This window comes from Gracilinanus agilis, chromosome X (assembly GCF_016433145.1).
Source record: "Gracilinanus agilis isolate LMUSP501 chromosome X, AgileGrace, whole genome shotgun sequence".
NCBI classification, from domain to species: Eukaryota; Metazoa; Chordata; class Mammalia; order Didelphimorphia; family Didelphidae; genus Gracilinanus; species Gracilinanus agilis.
The window spans coordinates 54,245,172-54,261,693 of NC_058136.1; the positions used below are offsets into that span (position 1 = coordinate 54,245,172).

At 41.3% G+C, this 16,522-nt stretch overlaps 2 protein-coding genes across 2 annotated transcripts; one reads left to right on the plus strand and one right to left on the minus strand.

Moving 5' to 3' along the window:
* Positions 1–1,818: 1,818 nt before the first annotated feature.
* Positions 1,819–11,398, plus strand: LOC123253341 (magnesium transporter NIPA2-like). The gene is made up of 5 exons (XM_044682531.1): positions 1,819–1,948; positions 2,754–2,810; positions 5,526–5,616; positions 6,178–6,338; positions 10,714–11,398. The coding sequence occupies exons 1-5, from the start codon at positions 1,819–1,821 to the stop codon at positions 11,334–11,336; spliced, it is 1,062 nt and encodes a 353-aa protein (XP_044538466.1). The 3' UTR covers positions 11,337–11,398.
* Positions 11,399–14,000: 2,602 nt separating this feature from the next.
* Positions 14,001–15,970, minus strand: TIMM8A (translocase of inner mitochondrial membrane 8A). Its single transcript, XM_044682596.1, has 2 exons — positions 15,782–15,970; positions 14,001–14,656 (listed from the first exon to the last, which is right to left on the minus strand). Exons 1-2 carry the CDS (start codon positions 15,905–15,907, stop codon positions 14,495–14,497), a joined length of 288 nt encoding a protein of 95 aa, XP_044538531.1. The 5' UTR covers positions 15,908–15,970; the 3' UTR covers positions 14,001–14,494.
* Positions 15,971–16,522: the final 552 nt, after the last annotated feature.

The following is a 16,522-nucleotide window of genomic DNA, read 5'->3' on the forward strand; positions in this document are numbered from 1 at the left end:
TTTTTAATTTCAAAAATTAATTTTAGTTACATTTGGGTCACTTTTAGTCTGGTGGAAAAAGGTCTATGATTTTCTATTCAATAAATGTTTACTTTTTTTAAAAAAATCACCTGGATTTACACCCCAACAAAATTGTTTTGTGCAAGCTTGTGGTATTAAATGAATGATAAAGATTATACGTGATGTAGAATATCAAAGAAAGAGATTATTTCACAGCTAAATTGAAACTTGAGAGTTGGGCTGATTTAATGTAGGTTATAAAACAAGGGAAAGAATATATAAATCTGAACATATATAAGGCTAAGAATAGAGAAATTGAGAGAAGAAGGGATTTAGGAGACTGGAACAGTTTGAATTGGACTGAGAATAGAGATCCAGGAACAACGAGGATATTGAAATTGGAAGATTAGGTCCATTTCGAGGCAGCCATTTTATTTGTTTGTACGTTTTGCTTATGACCTTATATTTTATTCATTTTCACATTCATATTTTTAGGGAATTTTTTTTTAATCCTCAGGAACAAAAAACCAACCATGTGCCTCTTATTTTAATTTCTGAAATGAATTTTCTCCCTGACACACTGCTCCACCCTTTGTGCTGCATCAAATCATGATTGTGTTTTCTAGATAAATAAAACATCCTAACATTATGATTGTCCCCATACATGTCTAGGAGCATTGTTTCAAATTGGGGCATTGTTTCAAAGTCTTATCTGCTCCTGAAAGGGCTCTTTTACTTCTTCCAGGCTTGGTTAAGAGCAAGGTAGCCATTTTAGAAACACTGGCATGCTGAATTTGTTCTGTAAATTGGGAAAAGTTATATATTGTTAATCCATATCACTGGAGAGCTACTCTAAATTACTAGAAGCTGAGTCCAGAAGCCAGACTGAGGCATAGATATCCATCTAAGTATGTGCACAGACATTCCTTCGTGTAAAGCACATACAACATCTTTTCTGTATTCTTTAATACTTTGCTCCTGCTTCCCCTCAGATAAGGGCCCCTGGACTTTGTTTTACCTTCAAGATCTCAGCCTGTTTCATGGTGGCACCATCACTTAGTCAGTGTCTTAGTTAACAAATGCTTATAGATTAGGATGAGGAGGACAGTGCAGTAGTTTCACCTCTCTGAAAAAACAACTTTAGTTTTTTTGCCCATGGTAAATGTTTTACTGATCATTGAAAGGGTAAACCCTGAAACAAACAAACAAACAAATAAACAGCAGCTCAGAGAGGAAAAAGAGAAAGAAGAACCCAACCCATGCATTTTCAGATTGTTCTTGCAATTGCAATTCGGTCTGAACACTAGGGCATACACAAAAGCAGGATTTTAGCTAGCATTTAATATGACCCTGTTGGCCAACTCATTGGTAAAGCTATCAATAGGATTCATCTTGAAAAACCAACTTTAAAAATACACTTCAAGCATCTAAATCCTTTCATGCTGCGTAGGCAAACCTAAAACATTTAGCAGCTTCATGGAAAAAGCCAACCAGCTCTCCAATTGCCAGGGATGAAATAATGATGTCATATGCACAGGAGCAAGGGTTAAAGTTGAAACAGTTTGTCTTAAATAAAAATCAAATGGTCACAGGGTAAAAATAAAATCGCTCAATTTGACCAACTGGTATTGTCTTCTTAATCAGTCATCAAGGCTTCTAGCTAGCAAACTGGACCATTTAATGCTATCCTCAGAAGAAGGAATCTTTGACATCTGATCTTCATGAATACAGTGTTGATGTTGAACTTTGTCAAAGGGCCAGTGACCTCACATTTGCTTTATTTTACAATCCCAACAGGACTAGTGCTGGCCAGAAACAATGGCTGTGAACAATAACTTCTATATCGGTCTCTGCTTGGCTCTCAGCTCCAGCATTTTCATTGGTGCAAGCTTCATCCTGAAAAAGAAAGGACTTCTTAAGATTGCCAGCAGGGGCTCATTGAGAGCAGGTATAGAAAACTGTATTTCTGGGTTGGTTTGTCAGAATTTTTCTTTCCTTTCCTTTGGACTGAAAAGATAAAGGAAGCCAACATGAAAATCTGTACAGATTGTTATTATTAGCATCTTTGCCAATTGGCTCTTAGGAAAGGTTGAAATGAGCTCAAAGATAGTTTTTAGGATTGTCTCTAAATTTGATTTATCATTACCCATGATAATGGAGAGAGATAACAGGTTTCTGGATTGAAGAAAACACAAGAGTTTAAAGGAGCTGTGCTGCAGACATAGCAGTTACTTGGTATCAGGAAGATTAAGTGATTAAGGAAAACAGTTGTGTTCAGGTTTTTAAAAGCTTGTTCCATTCAAATTCTTTTGTTCTGAGTCCATGGTTAGAAGGGGCACAGGATACACCAGAATTAGGCTTTATTTGTCTCAACTCTTGCCCATTGGTATGTGCTATGCCCAAACCCAAAGCCCACTACTAGGGGCAGAGTTTCTTTTCCCATCATGTTTTAAAAGGAACTGCCACACAGCTACTGGGGACCATAATAAATTGTCTACATTTGGAATTCACAAATTCAGGTCAAAATCCCCAGTCATTGATTTCTTGGGCTAAAAAAAGGAAATAAAAGAAAAACTTTTAGGAAGTTTGAAGTTGAAGAGGAGGAATCCAAGGCCCCACCAGATTCTAGCTTGTCAGGAAGAACAGAAAAATTGTCTTTTCAGCCAAAGAAAAATGTTCCAATTTTACTATGATTTTCCTTTATTCCAGTTCTTCAGGCCTGGTAGATTTGTAACAACTTCTCCCTTTTTTAGGTCATGGTGGCCATGCATACCTAAAGGAGTGGCTCTGGTGGGCTGGACTAATATCCAGTAAGTTTTTTTGGTTTGTTCATGAAATTGCTGCCTGAAAAGATAAATAGTCAAATAAGACAATTTTAGGGTAAGCTGGAAAGATGACCATTCTATATTTTTTTGGTTGCAATTATATTCAACCATTTGTATTCTAACAAAAGTACACATAAGATATAAAACTGATTTTTGATCACATTGATTATAACCTGGTTTGGTGTAGACCAGTGGTTCCCAAACTTTTTTGGCCTACTGCCCCCTTTCCAGAAAAAATATTACTTAGCACCCCCTGGAAATTAATTTTTTTTATTTTAATAGCAATTAATAGGAAAGATATGTATTAATGTTTCTACATTTTTGTAAAATATAGTAAAGAAAGGTGTAAATTAGAAACATTGAACTTTGAAATTATGAAACCATTTATTGAACTCAGAATAGAATGTAATACAAAAAAAGTTTAAACACTCGAAATCATCTTAATGAGAAGGATGAACCTGGTGTGCTGCTACCAATTTAGTGATCCTTGGCTCTATTTTTGTCAGCAGTAATCTTAAATCAACGCGATTGACTATTTGCAATTGGTTTCTTTTTTTGTTAATAAATTGGTAACCCCACTGAATCCACATTCCACTAAATATGATGAAGGAAATGTAATTAAGAACTTAAATTACAGCCCATATTTTAGGATAAGCCATAGGGATCTCCTTTAGCAAATGCTCCTGTGGCCATCACCACCCTCCTGGATTGCTGCAGCACCCACCAGGGGGCGGTGGCGCCCACTTTGGGAATCACTGGTATAGACCAACAAGTACTTGTGATTTTCTTTTTAACTCCCTAGGGCTTCCTTTCCTATATCATGAATACTCAAAGTATCATTATACTCCTACGTGGTCCCATAAGTAGTCCCATATTCACTTCCCCTTCCCTTATGAGAAACCTCTTTTGTATCTTTCTATCTCCTTATCCATTTTCCAAATAGATGAATGAATAGCAGTGACAGCATGCTTCCTGGGGCCTTAAAGTCACAATACTTGTACCTCTCTTTGCTCACAAATGACTTCCTGGGAAAGCTATACTAAGAGATGAGGACTCCTCTGGTGTCTACTACTTGTTGGTGCCCAAGGGCCTTGAATGAAAATCCTGACTACTTAGACTTTTGCTCTAATATAGAATGGTTTCATCATCACCTCCTGTTATCTCTGCTAAACTTATTTAGCATTTAACCAGTAGTCCTCATTTATTGGTACGTAGTGTCATATGAATTAATTTACCTTTGCTTACTGGGATCATAATCCCAGTCTGCCAGGCCATCAATCAGTTATTGGTACAGCATCCTATTTCACTACTGCTGAAGGATTTATGTCATCAAGAAAGAAGTTGCTTAGAAGAACTAGGTAAATAAGAATTTAGTAAGCAAGCACAAATCAGAACCCAAGACTTTGCATCAGATAGGTTTAACTTTAAGAACTGTATGGATGGACACATGACGGAATGAATGAATGGAGCATTTATTAATAAGTACTTACCACATACAAAACACTGAACTAAACCCCAGGGTTACAGATAGAAAGGGCAGATAGTCTATGCTCTGGAGGAGCCCACATTCGAATGGGGTGGACAACTCATTTGGGAAGTTTCCACTACAAATGGGATGGGAAAGTCTCATGGTCCTGAGGGCACAATGGCCCAGCAGGTGGTCATGCCTCTTCTTTTATGTCATTTACCCTGATAAAATCATACAGTTTCTGATATTGAACCACTGGACAGGGCCACAAACTTTGGCGTAAGAACTTTCTTTTCTTGGCCCCCAGGAGCTGTATCTATAGCACCTCCTAGAGCAGTGACCAGGCTGCCTCTCCACAGGAGTTGCTGCCCAGGGTTGATGTCCAAGGGCACTGGGCTGGAAGAAGTGCTATTCCCAAAGCTCTTGGGTTCAGGGTCCCAGACTGTCTCCATCAAGATCTGACAAGATACTGGATTTTAGAGGAGAAATAGAAAGATCTTTTAGGTGGTTTTGTCAAATGTTATTTCTAGAAAGAACATTTGAGTGGATAGACTTTTTAAGGCATGTGTTTAATGTAAAATTTTTTTTCAACATTTGTGGATACAGCTGGGTGATATTTATACTAATTTTGAATGTAAAAGCCACTTTAAAATGAACTTTTAATTCCTAGAACTTCATACCTGGTTACTTTACTATAACAACTCAACCAATACACACCAGATCTATGTACATATGGCTGTTTTGTTTTAACGCTAGAAACTATTTTTGTTTAGAAACAGAATATTAACAGACACCTGGAGTGGGAAGCCAATGATTTGTTAATCACTAATCTCTTTTGCACTTTTGTATACCACTGCTTGCACTAGTATCTCAATGTGGAATTTTAACGCTATCATTTTGGAATGTGAATAAATGTTTTAAACATAATTTATATAATTTATTTCTTTGTTTACTTTTATATATTTTACAGAAGTGTAGCAAACAGATGGTCAAATGTTTTTGAACTTTGTTGTGTTATTTTGATTATTCTGTTCTGTTATCTCATCGTACACTATGAATTTGAGTGCCAGGAATAGCAAAATAAAACTCTAACCTGGACAATGAAAAAAAAAAAGATCTGATGAGAGATGGGGGTCATTCTGTAGTTGCTGTAGATAACATTGTGCACATGCCAAGATTTGTCTGTGGTGAAGATCACCTTCCTAACCAAGAAAGTTGTTTCTCCTTTGCAGTGGGAGTTGGAGAAGCTGCCAATTTTGCTGCCTATGCCTTTGCCCCAGCCACACTAGTGACACCCTTGGGTGCACTGAGTGTGTTAGTCAGGTAAGCAATATTCAGGTGCTTTTTTTGAATCTGTGTCCTAGGAAGGACAGGAAGAGATGATGTATTCTTGCTCAGAATTTTTTATTCCAGTTTCCTAATAGCCTTGTCTTCTTATATTCCTTTCACAAAATTTAGTTACTAGAAATGTTTTGGAAAGTTTTTCTTTCCCATAACTGTTTTGTGGAGAAAGTTTCATTTTAGAACTTCATGAGACTGCTATTATGATGAATTCTTTTTCATGAATAGAGCAGCTTGTTTTCTTCCTACCCACCAACTCTGACCCAATTTAAATGACTATTTATGCATTCACGGTTCTTTGGTTTTGTTTATCTTCTTGTGTCCTCTACTGGTTCTTCCTTTTTTTTCTTCCCAGGATCTGCTAAGTCCAGTTAAATGCTTAGCTATTTCCCTCTTATTGAAGTTGTATGTAATATATGAAAACTCTTGTGAACTTGATGCTTTTCACTGTCCTGAGGCAGTATGGTATTGATTTTTAGATGAGTGTTATTGGCAAAGGAATCTCTGCTTGGGTACATTGACATGTTTCATGTTTATCCTCAGTTCCATTTTGTCCTCTTACTTCTTGAATGAGAAATTGAACGTTCATGGGAAGATCGGCTGTGTGCTCAGTATTCTGGGCTCAACAATGATGGTGATCCATGCCCCACAGGAGGAGATGATCCTCACCTTGGCAGAGATGTCTGAGAAGCTGAAAAGTCCAGGTACCAGACAGGAAATTCTAACATGATTTTAATCTAAAATAACTTAGTATGTGTAACAAAAGCCTTGGGTGGAATTTTCATTTCTTTTCTCTCAGAAGTCTACCCCCTCTTCTTCCTTGATGGAAGAAGATAAGTGATTTTAATAGTCCCTGCTTTCAACCCTATCCCATGCTTAGTCTTCAGTCCTACTTGAATGACTCATTGTGGCATGAAGGAGGCCACAGTTTCTCTAGAGTTCTGGAAACTGGTATGTACAGGTTCTAAGCTGAAAGGGCTTCACGTGTGATTCTTTTTTATCTTCTGTTTTAGTATCAATTCTAAGAGAGAAGAACAGCAAGGACTAGGCGATTGGGGTTAAGTGGCTTGCCCAGGGTCACCTAGCTAAGAAGTGTCTGAGGCCAGTTTTGAACTCAGGTCCTTCTGACTCCAGGCCTGGTGCTCTATGTACTGTGCCACCTAGCTGCCCCCTCACATGTGTTTTTGATGACAGTGTCTACACTTTAAAAACCAACCTACTTAAATGTAGAGCAATTCACCAGTTGGTTGGCTGCTAGTCAAATAAAGTCTTCCTTCAGATACTTTTTTTTTTCCTCATTCACCAAACTCTGGTACTATATCACTCTCACTACCTTCCTCTTTCTGATTATTCTAATTTGACAGAGAAATCAAATGCCATGCCTGTTTCTTGGGAAATACTATTTCAAAAGACAGGAGATAAGAGGAAATAGCCATCTTTGTCTAGGATAGTATATTTTGTTTTCTCTGGACTTTATTAATCATAATCGTGAATTATCAGAGCAGTAGTTTTCATAATTTTGTGGGGTTCCCCTCCTCCCCAATCATCCACTTTACCTTTCATAAGAACAAACAGAAGGTTCGGTATGATCCCTAGGGAAAGAGAGCTCTATTTTTTCCCATGAAGTTCAGAGGTAAACTTTCCCATCTGTTGAGTGGAAAAGAGATGGTAGCAAGATTAGTTGGGATGGGACTAAGACAGTGACAGCTAGTTGTTGGCCATGTGAGCAATCTCCATCTGGGACCTTTAGGACCTTCCTCCTCATAGAATTCCTTTGATTTTCTTTTTTAGAATTGCTGGTATAACATGGCCAATCAGTCAAACATGGAGAGACCTTGAATTCAGAAGCAGAGCCAAATCTATGTTTTTGGCTCTCTGCTCCCCTTTTTATTCTCACTCTGCCCTTCTAGAGTCTGAGCTAGAGGGTGTGGATCTCAGAGTCCATTGAAAGTAGTCTTCAAACCTTTCTCTGAATACTTCCAGGGAGAGGGAACTCACTACCTTCTGAGATAGACCTTTACCTTCTTGGAGAGACTTAGTTGTTAGGAAGTTTCTCCCAATATCAATCTAAAATTTGCCCCTTTATAGGTTTTCCCACCACCCCTGCTTCTTATGTCTGGGGCCAAGCAGAGCAAGTGTGAGTCCTCTTCCTTAGGTAGTCTTTCAAGTTCTTGACACAGTTATCCCTATCCCAGGCCCACTTGTCTTCTCCAGACTATCTATCTCCCAATTCTTTCAGCTTATTCTCCATATGTGATTGCCATTTCCATTACCATTCTGGTTCCCCTCCTCTAACTGTTCTCTGCTTTAGCATTGTTCTTTGTAAAATGTAGCAGCCAAAGCTAAGTCAACAGAATATTCACCCTTTCGGCTGATAAGAACAGAGTCCTGGTGGAGCTCTCCCCACCCCCCCAATCGTGGCCCCAATGTCTCCTCGTTTTAGTATTGCATTTCCTTTTTTTGGCTGCTTTAAGCTGCTATACCCCCTCCTCTTTCTGAGGGACTGTTGACCAGCCATCTTGTACTTGCAAAGTCGATTTGTCTTAATTCAAGTATGAGATCATATGAATGACATCAGTGTGCCTAGTTCTTTGGATACTATTGGGGAAGACCATGATGGAGTTGGAAGTGAGGCCACAATCACACTTTAATGGGGCACAAAGAGCATAGCGGGAAACAACACAGAAAGTAAAGAGACAGTTGATAAGAAGGGATACAAAAGCAGACATTGTGGGGCCGGAGGATAAGGTTGCAAAGGAAGGCAGCTTTTTGGGGTAGAAAATGATGGGGGGAGAGGGACAGAGAGTCATTCATGTAACTAACCGTAGATGAGAATTGGGAACACTCAGCAGCAGGTACCCAGATGGATAGGGAAGAGTACTCAGGAAGGCAAGAGGTCAAAGTCTCGTTTTTATAGGTTTTGGGGGAGGGGGGGAACCAGACCAAGTTAGTGGTGCCACCTTGGATTTAGTTCATTAACATGTCCCCATCATCTCAAAGGTATCAGGACCATTTGCTATTCCTCTGGACTTACTAAGGATATCTGGAACTTATCTAAATATATACATAGCATAAGACCAAAGGCCTTGACAACAAAGCCAAGATGACTTCCCTTGATTCAGCATATATTGCCAGCATGTGATTTTTGCTTAATATAGGATACAATTTGTAAATTATGCTGCTTTTATCTTTGGTACAGTTTGTACATAGCTTCTAGGATTTCTCTTTGTAATCTCATTTCCTGCTTTTGCTGCTTTATACTGGCTACTTAAAACTTACTATTGTTGTTGCTTTTCAGTTGTTCAAGACTGTCCGTGACTCCTTTTGGGGTTTTCTTGGCAAAGATACTGGAACGGTTTGGATTTCCTTCTCCAGCTCATTTTACAGATGAGGAAACTGAGGCAAGCAGGGTGAAGTGACATGTCCAGGATACCACAATTAGTTAGGGTATGAGGCCAGATTTGAAATCAGGAAGATGAATCTTCCTGACTTCAGGCTCAGACCCAGCCCAGGGCTTTATCTACTATGCCACCTAGCTGCCTTTAAACTTACCATATTAACTAGAATAGAGGTCAAGAGAACCAAAACAAGATACAGTTTAGGGGTAGGTAGGTGGCTCAGTGAATAGAGAGCCAGCCCTAGAGACAAGAGGTCCTGCGTTCAAATGTGGCCTCTGACCACTTCCTGGCTGTGAGATTCTGGGCAAGTCACTTAACCTCAATTGCCTACTCCTCACCGTTCTTCTGCCTTGGAACCGATACTTCTTATCGATTCTAAGATAGAAGGTAAGTGATTTAGAAAAGAAAAAAAGAGAGAGAGCCTAAACACATCACATCTATCCCTATAACTGTCTTACTAAATTTGACCCAATGATCTAGCTTGTTGAGATCCTCTTGGATTCTAATTCTGTCATTCTTTCTAGATTTGTGTCATCTGCAAATTGATAAGCAAGCAGACCAGCTATGCCTTAATTCAGGTCATTGGTGAAATAATGTTAAATAGCACTGAGCTATTTAACAGAGATCCAGGGGCACTTCACTTGAGACTTCTTACCAATTTACTTATCTTTGGATCCAGCTCCTCTGCTGCTTCTTAATTCACCTTTTCCCAGTTTCCTTCTCTAGTTTGTTTTTCTCTTCCTGCCACCAAACATTGGATGTCCTTTTCAAGGCTCTGTCCCAGGTCCTTTTCTTTATGCTCTTTGGTGATTTCATCTGTTTTTAGGGGTCCAATTGTCACCTCTATGCAGACGGCTCTCAAATGACATAAGTTTGGCCCTGTTTTATCCCCTGAGGTAGAATCCAGTATCTCTAGCTGCTTGTCAGACACCTCATTCTGGATGTTTCAGACTGAACTCATTGTCTTCCCACTTTGTTTGCCCTCTGTCCTAACCTTCTTGTACTTGTCACTGAAGATTGACCCTTGGATTCATTTTTATATACTGATTCTCAGCAAAGCACCTACTGTGTAGGATTATAGCACCCCCCAGCTGTTCTTCTCCTTCCATTGGGGGATTACAGGAGTTAGGCAAATAATCTCCTGGCTCTATTTCTCCATTATTTTATCTCAAGTTTCAGAGGTGCATTTCATATAGGTACTCAGATTTAATAATCTGTGTGGTTTCTACCCTTTTTGTTTGAAGGTCTTCTCATTTACTTTTTAGGTGACAGAGGAGCACCATGTTTTAGGCAACCTAATCTAGCTCCTTAGCAGGAGCCTTACTTCCCATTTGAGAATATATTACTTTGATAGTTCTAAATCCTGTGGGCCATTTTCTCCTAAAGAATTCCCTACTGTTGTACCTGAATCCTGATCTGATGTTTCCTGCTCACCTTCCACCCCCAGGTTGTTTCCTAGTAAGTATCTCTGACACAGAAACTGTCTATCTCTTCACATTAGACCTTTTTTTTGATGGTGATTTAGAACTAAAACCTCACTGGTTAATGTGATTAGAGGACTTTCAAATCCATTTACTCTTGCTGAGATGTGATAGTTTATAGTTTTTGTGATTTAGCCTTTCCTATGTCTATAGAATAATAGATTTCAGATTCTTACTAATTGAATTTTCTTTTCTCTCAGGATTTATTGGCTTTGCCATATGTGTACTGGCCAGTTCCACTGCCCTCATCTTTGTGGTAGGACCTCGATATGGCCACAGTAACGTCCTGGTGTATGTTCTGATCTGCTCCTCGATCGGTTCCCTTTCTGTGTCCTGCGTCAAGGGTTTGGGCATCTCTCTAAAGGAGCTTTTTTCAGGGAAGCCTGTCCTGAGGGAGCCCCTTGGTTGGGTGCTGTTGTTTTGTCTGGTGATTTGCATAAGCATTCAGATCAACTATCTGAACCGGGCCTTGGACATTTTCAATACCTCCATAGTTACTCCCATCTATTATGTCCTTTTCACGACAGCTGTCATGACCTGCTCTGCCATTCTCTTTAAGGAATGGCAGTATATGGTCCTAGACAGTGTCATCGGCACCATCAGTGGTTTCCTAACCATTGTTTTTGGCATTTTCCTTCTTCATGCCTTTCGAGATATGCCTTTTTCTCCTGACCTGATATATTTTTCTCCAAGATCAGGTTCAAGTAATCCCCATGCTCCTCCCTGGAGGGAAAATGAAAGACAAAATCAGCCTCTCCTAAATAGGGAGGACCCCAATAAAGAGTTCCAGAATATTGAGGTAGAAGAGATTGAAAATCTGTGAATAATCTTAGGCAGAGTCCTTTCTGTTTCTGTTGGGTAAGGTGGCCTTTGTACTTTTGCTTAAGATCTGCCCAGGCCTCCAACATCTATCCAGGTCAGATCAGATTCGCCTGGAAAGGAGCAGATTAATACCTAACTAGTAAGCAGTGGAACAGCAGAACCTTCCCAACTGCCATGTTGTCACTAAAGTCTCATTTGTTTCACTTGCATAACATGCTAAGTTGTTGTAAGACATGGTGCTAGATATCTGTGTATGTATATATACACTGGTGAAGTATTTGTGAAAACAACCATTGATCCCTCATCGATAGTTTCAGACAACCTAAAAGCTGGATTTACTTGGTACACTTGGAATATTTCAATGTTTAGTGAATGCTAGTTTGTTTGTTTGTTTTTTAAATGTTTTTACAGGTGTTTTGGTGTCCCTGTTAGTGCTAACTGAATCCTGACCATCCTGAAGTTTGTATCAAGGACTTGAGTATAATTACTAATAACTGCTGCCTGCTGCCTGGTAAGAGCATTTGATTGTAAAGAAAGATCATATTCCAGAGACACTTAACTGTCCCCTCCCCCAGCTGTAGTCCTTAGGGTCCAGGAGGGCAAAGATGATTTAGCTACCCAGAATACCTATTCCAGGCCTTGGCGACCCTCTGGTACAGTGGTTCCCAAACTTTTTTGGCCTACCGCCCCCTTTCCAGAAAAAAATATTACCACCCCCTGTCACGTACTATCACCGCCCCCTTACAGTTATTCACTGCCCCCAAATGCACCTGTGGCCATCACTGCACCCCTGGATTGCTATAGCACCCACCAAGGGGTGGTGGCACCCACTTTGGGAATCACTGCTCTGGTATATTTAAATAGAAAGCAAAGTACAGTCACTTGTCATGTAATGTGTGTGAGACCAAAGCAAGAAGCAGCTTAAAGGGCCTTTTGGGCATTTTTGGCTTGACTTGCAGCAAAGATTTCCCTTTGTCCCTCCCCACTTCCCTGAAGATTACAACATTCAATGGCAGCCTCTACATGAGGACAGACAGCAGTTATAGATATTATACTTCCTGTCTGCAGATCATCCTAGGATGATCTATATAGGAGGCTCATGGTATGTTTGAAAGAGAACCAAGCACTAGAATGTAAGCTCCTTGAGGGCAGGGGACACTCAGGTTTTTACTTTTGTATTCATATTTGATGCTAAATAAATGTTGATTCTTGATGAGCAATAGAAGTATTTCTCTTACCGGTCTTCCTTATAGGAACAGCTTCAGCTTCCTTTCCAATTCCAGGCAGAGGGCAATTAAAGAAGCAGTGTACTCCTTCAACTCGGAGCAATTTCATCTCACTGGATAGATTCCTTAAACAGTTTTATAGAAAAAGGCTCTGAACCCTCCTCCCTATATCACCCACTAAGGACACATGATTTCATTTGACAAGTCATTTGTAACTTCATCTTGGAGAGTTGCCTGGGGTCACACAGCCAGTTTAATATGCAAGAGGCCAGGGCATTCTTCCTGACTCCAAGGTCAGCCTTGTATTCATTAAGCTCCACGTTTCATCATCTGGATTAGACAACTATTTGTTAATCCACAATCCATGTGAAAGAGATAACAAGTTATTGTGTGTGGTTGAAAGACTCTAGAACCCCTTTTAATAAAAGGAGTTGGAAAGGATCATAGGAATGAGAACTGGTCTAGTTCTTCCATTTTACAGATGGAGAAGCTAAGGCTGAGATTGATGAGCCCAAGGTCACACCCATACTGAGTGAGATACATACTAGTGAATGGATATGTTTGCCCTTGGATGATCCTCTATTTCTCTAGGAGAAAGAAAACTTCGTGATCTAGTGGATTTGGTGACTAAACTGGGTCATAAACTAACTTCAGATTTCCATATTGAGACAGCCTTTATATTTTGTTGTGGAGCAGTAAATATGGAATGGCTACAGGGCGTGAGGCATAGCGATGGCATACAGAGACAAGGAAATGTTTGGCAACCTCCAGGTTCAGAATATAGAACGAGAGACTGGGATTGGGGTGGGGAGGCAGGGTTCATTCAAAGCCACTTTGGGAATTGAGGCTGCCTCAGTGGAGTTTGGCAAATCATTACACTTGGAATGACTTGGGTGGGCTAACTATTCCAGTTCATTAACAGGAACAACCTAGTCAGGCTGTTTATTAAGTAATGAAGCAGGAGGAAAGTTGTTGTGTACACCCTGAGATATGACAACAACGAGTTCTCAAAAGTTGAGTGGTGAGCCCCAAGGAAAGAAAAGTTTTTCCAATAATGTGTCAACCTGAGGCAAAGGTTTTTATTTCAGTGATCAGAAGATTTGCAGTAAATGAAACAATGAACCAATACATTAAGTATGCCCCTCTACCTGAAACTATGGCTGACTGGGGTGGTGGCTGGTTATAACCTTTTCAATTAAATGAGGCACATCTTTCAGTCATTTAATACCCTGAAACTCAGGGCAAGCTACTCTCATTTAGAGATGCCAAGAGGAAGGCAAAAGTTATGTTCAACTAGATAATTAAGCTAGATTTCTCTGTATCCAAAGGTCTCCAGCTTCTCAGCATTGTCTACTGAGACCTATTATATATAGGTATTTAAAATAAGTCACAGTAAAGGAGGAAGACAGATACCACTGGAAGTGAGGTGTATAGTCTAGGTACTGTATTACAGCTCTGTCCAGCCCTGATAGTCATAAAACAGATAAGGAGGCGTGAAAAGGCAGTACCAAATAGTTTCTCCCCTCTTGTTGCCAGATACAAAGAATGTTCTCTCAACCCCACCCTCCCACAGGTTTGAAATGAACACAGGTACAGAGGAGGGAGTCTACCCATGTGGTCCCAGTTTGAATACCTACAAAGAAGCCAATGGAACGTTAAGAACATAACCCTGGGTACAGTTTAAGTGTATCTAGTAGTCTTCCATTCAACTGTCTATATTTTTCACAAAACTGGCATTTTGAAACAAAACAAAACACAACCCCAAACTCACAAAACTGTTCTCTGCTCATTCAGGTGACAGAACACTCCCTAGGCTGGGATAAAGCTGGGAGTCAATCTCTTCACAGCCTTGCCTTTTACAATCATCCCATCACAGTTCTTCTTAGAACTATAGAGTTCCTTTGTCAATGGAACAGAGATAGTTGTGCTGAGATTAGTCAGACAAACTCTCTGAGAAGGCTGGCCTGGACTTCTGTGTCTGCTCCAATCGGTTCAGGATGAACTGGCTTGTGTCAATAAACCGCTCCACGCAGTTCACAAAGCAGGTTTCAGCTCGACTGTCCAACTTGGGCCCAGGTTTGTCCATGCACTTTTCCTGCTCAAGAAAAGATATATGGTCAAATAGAAGAAAGAAAATGTCTGGTTAGCATATAAAAAGCTTATGACAGAGCACAAAAAACCCCATAATAAGCACCAAGACTGAAAAATGCCAAAATGGCCCAGTTTGCCTTTTTGCTGCTTTATTCAGTCCTGTCCAACAATGTTCATAGTGCCACACTGTTTTGGAACTAACTGAACACTGCAAAAGGCAAAGAGGGATAAGGTATAGCAAAGAGGTTTACAAAGCCTGTAAATTCTCTTGGTTCTGAATTTAGGTGAACCAAGGATTTCAAGAGGCATTTTAAGTTGGCCACAACATAGAAATCTGGAGTTTCAGAGTAAAGCCTGGAAGTGCTTTGGAAACAAGTTTCTATCTGCAGTTCAATGCAGGGGGCTCAGGTCCCATGCTTGATCCAACTCAACTTGGAGGCACATACACTTACATCCAATGGCCTCTCAGCCATTATCCTAAAACAAAACCATATCCTAGCACCACCTCTTCATTCCATCTAACTTTCTGTATAGGGAAATAGAATGGACACCAAACGTGGTTGCCCAGATTTACTGAATCTTGGGGCTGGTACACTTTGTTCTCCAAACACTCATCAGGACCAGGTAAGTGATCCAGGAAAGAAGGCAGACCAGTGTGTATGTAGTGTTAGAGACGGAAAACTCCACCTTTCCAATTAATGGGTTCCCTTCACTCCTTTTCCAAGGAAAGAAAGTTGCATTATGATTAGGAGACACTGAATGAGTCCAGAAGCGGAAAGTTATCCGAGTCCAAGGATTTGGACTCTCACAAAAGATCCCAGTGCCGAGATGGGTTCCGATCATATCCCTTACCCAGTTAAACACCACCACCCCGAGGGTATGGGGGAGAGGGCGGGCTTAGGAGGCGCGGGAGCTCGGGGTCTCGGCTCTCAGTTTGCAGCCTCGACTCCAGCACCCTGGGAACTGAGTGAGGATCCCCGTTTTCCTGAGAAAGGAGGGACCACTCCAGGATTCGAGGTGGCGGATTTCCCTTCCCCCCTCCCAACCTCCCCGTGTCCCCGAGGCTGGGCAGAGGGCAGAGCAGAGCAGGAAAGAAAGGTTGGAAGGACCCAGGCCCCCAGCTTCTCACCCAGCACAGCTCAGTCATTTGGTGCACCAAATGCTGAAATCGCTGCTTCTGAGTTTCCACCTCGATGAAATGCTGCAGCTGCGGGTCCACGGAGCCCAGCCCCGTCATGGACGATGAGGAATCCATGCCGACCTGGCCCCGCGAAAAGCCCGAGACCGCAAGCCGCAACAACCCACCGACCTTCACGTGTCTTCAGGGCGGAAACGGAAGCAGAACCCACCGGGTCTGGGACCGCCCCACCTCCTTCGATTCCTCTCCTTTTTCCCCCCTCCCCTCCAGCTCGTGCGTATTATGCCTGCGCGCGCCCTGGGCCAATGGTTGGGCGGTAAACTGTAACGCACGCACGCGTGCCCGATGCGCCTGCGCGTGTCCCGGGCCAATGGCTGGGCAGTTAATTGAGGGAGCGCGCGAGCGCACGACCGCACAAGCGCCCTGCGCCTGCGCGTGACTCTTGGCCAATGACTGGGCTGTTAACTGCCGCGATCCCTGCTCGTGCCTTCTATTCTTTACCCCACCCCCTGCGGACTTTCCGTTATAGGATCTACTTCCTGGGCCGGGCACAGTCGGCCGAGAGGGCGGTCCCGAGCAATGGCTTGCTCCTCTGGCTTCCCCTACAATTTAGGCCCCAACTTACTCTTCTGTAAAATTGTGAGAGACAAACTTGGTGTCTAAGACCCCAATCACTCACTCAGCTCCTTTGAAACTCGCCTCTGGGCTCATAAAGCCTAACCATCCCCAAAC

Excerpts from the sequence above, each read along its gene's own strand:
- LOC123253341 (XM_044682531.1), top strand. The coding sequence starts at position 1,819 with ATGGCTGTGAACAATAACTTCTATATCGGTCTCTGCTTGGCTCTCAGC. Across the intron at positions 1,949-2,753 it reads CAGGGGCTCATTGAGAGCAG|GTCATGGTGGCCATGCATAC; the intron begins GTATAGAAAACT and ends TCCCTTTTTTAG. Across the intron at positions 6,339-10,713 it reads TGAGAAGCTGAAAAGTCCAG|GATTTATTGGCTTTGCCATA; the intron begins GTACCAGACAGG and ends CTTTTCTCTCAG.
- TIMM8A (XM_044682596.1), bottom strand. The coding sequence starts at position 15,907 with ATGGATTCCTCATCGTCCATGACGGGGCTGGGCTCCGTGGACCCGCAG. Across the intron at positions 14,657-15,781 it reads AAATGACTGAGCTGTGCTGG|GAAAAGTGCATGGACAAACC; the intron begins GTGAGAAGCTGG and ends TTTCTTGAGCAG.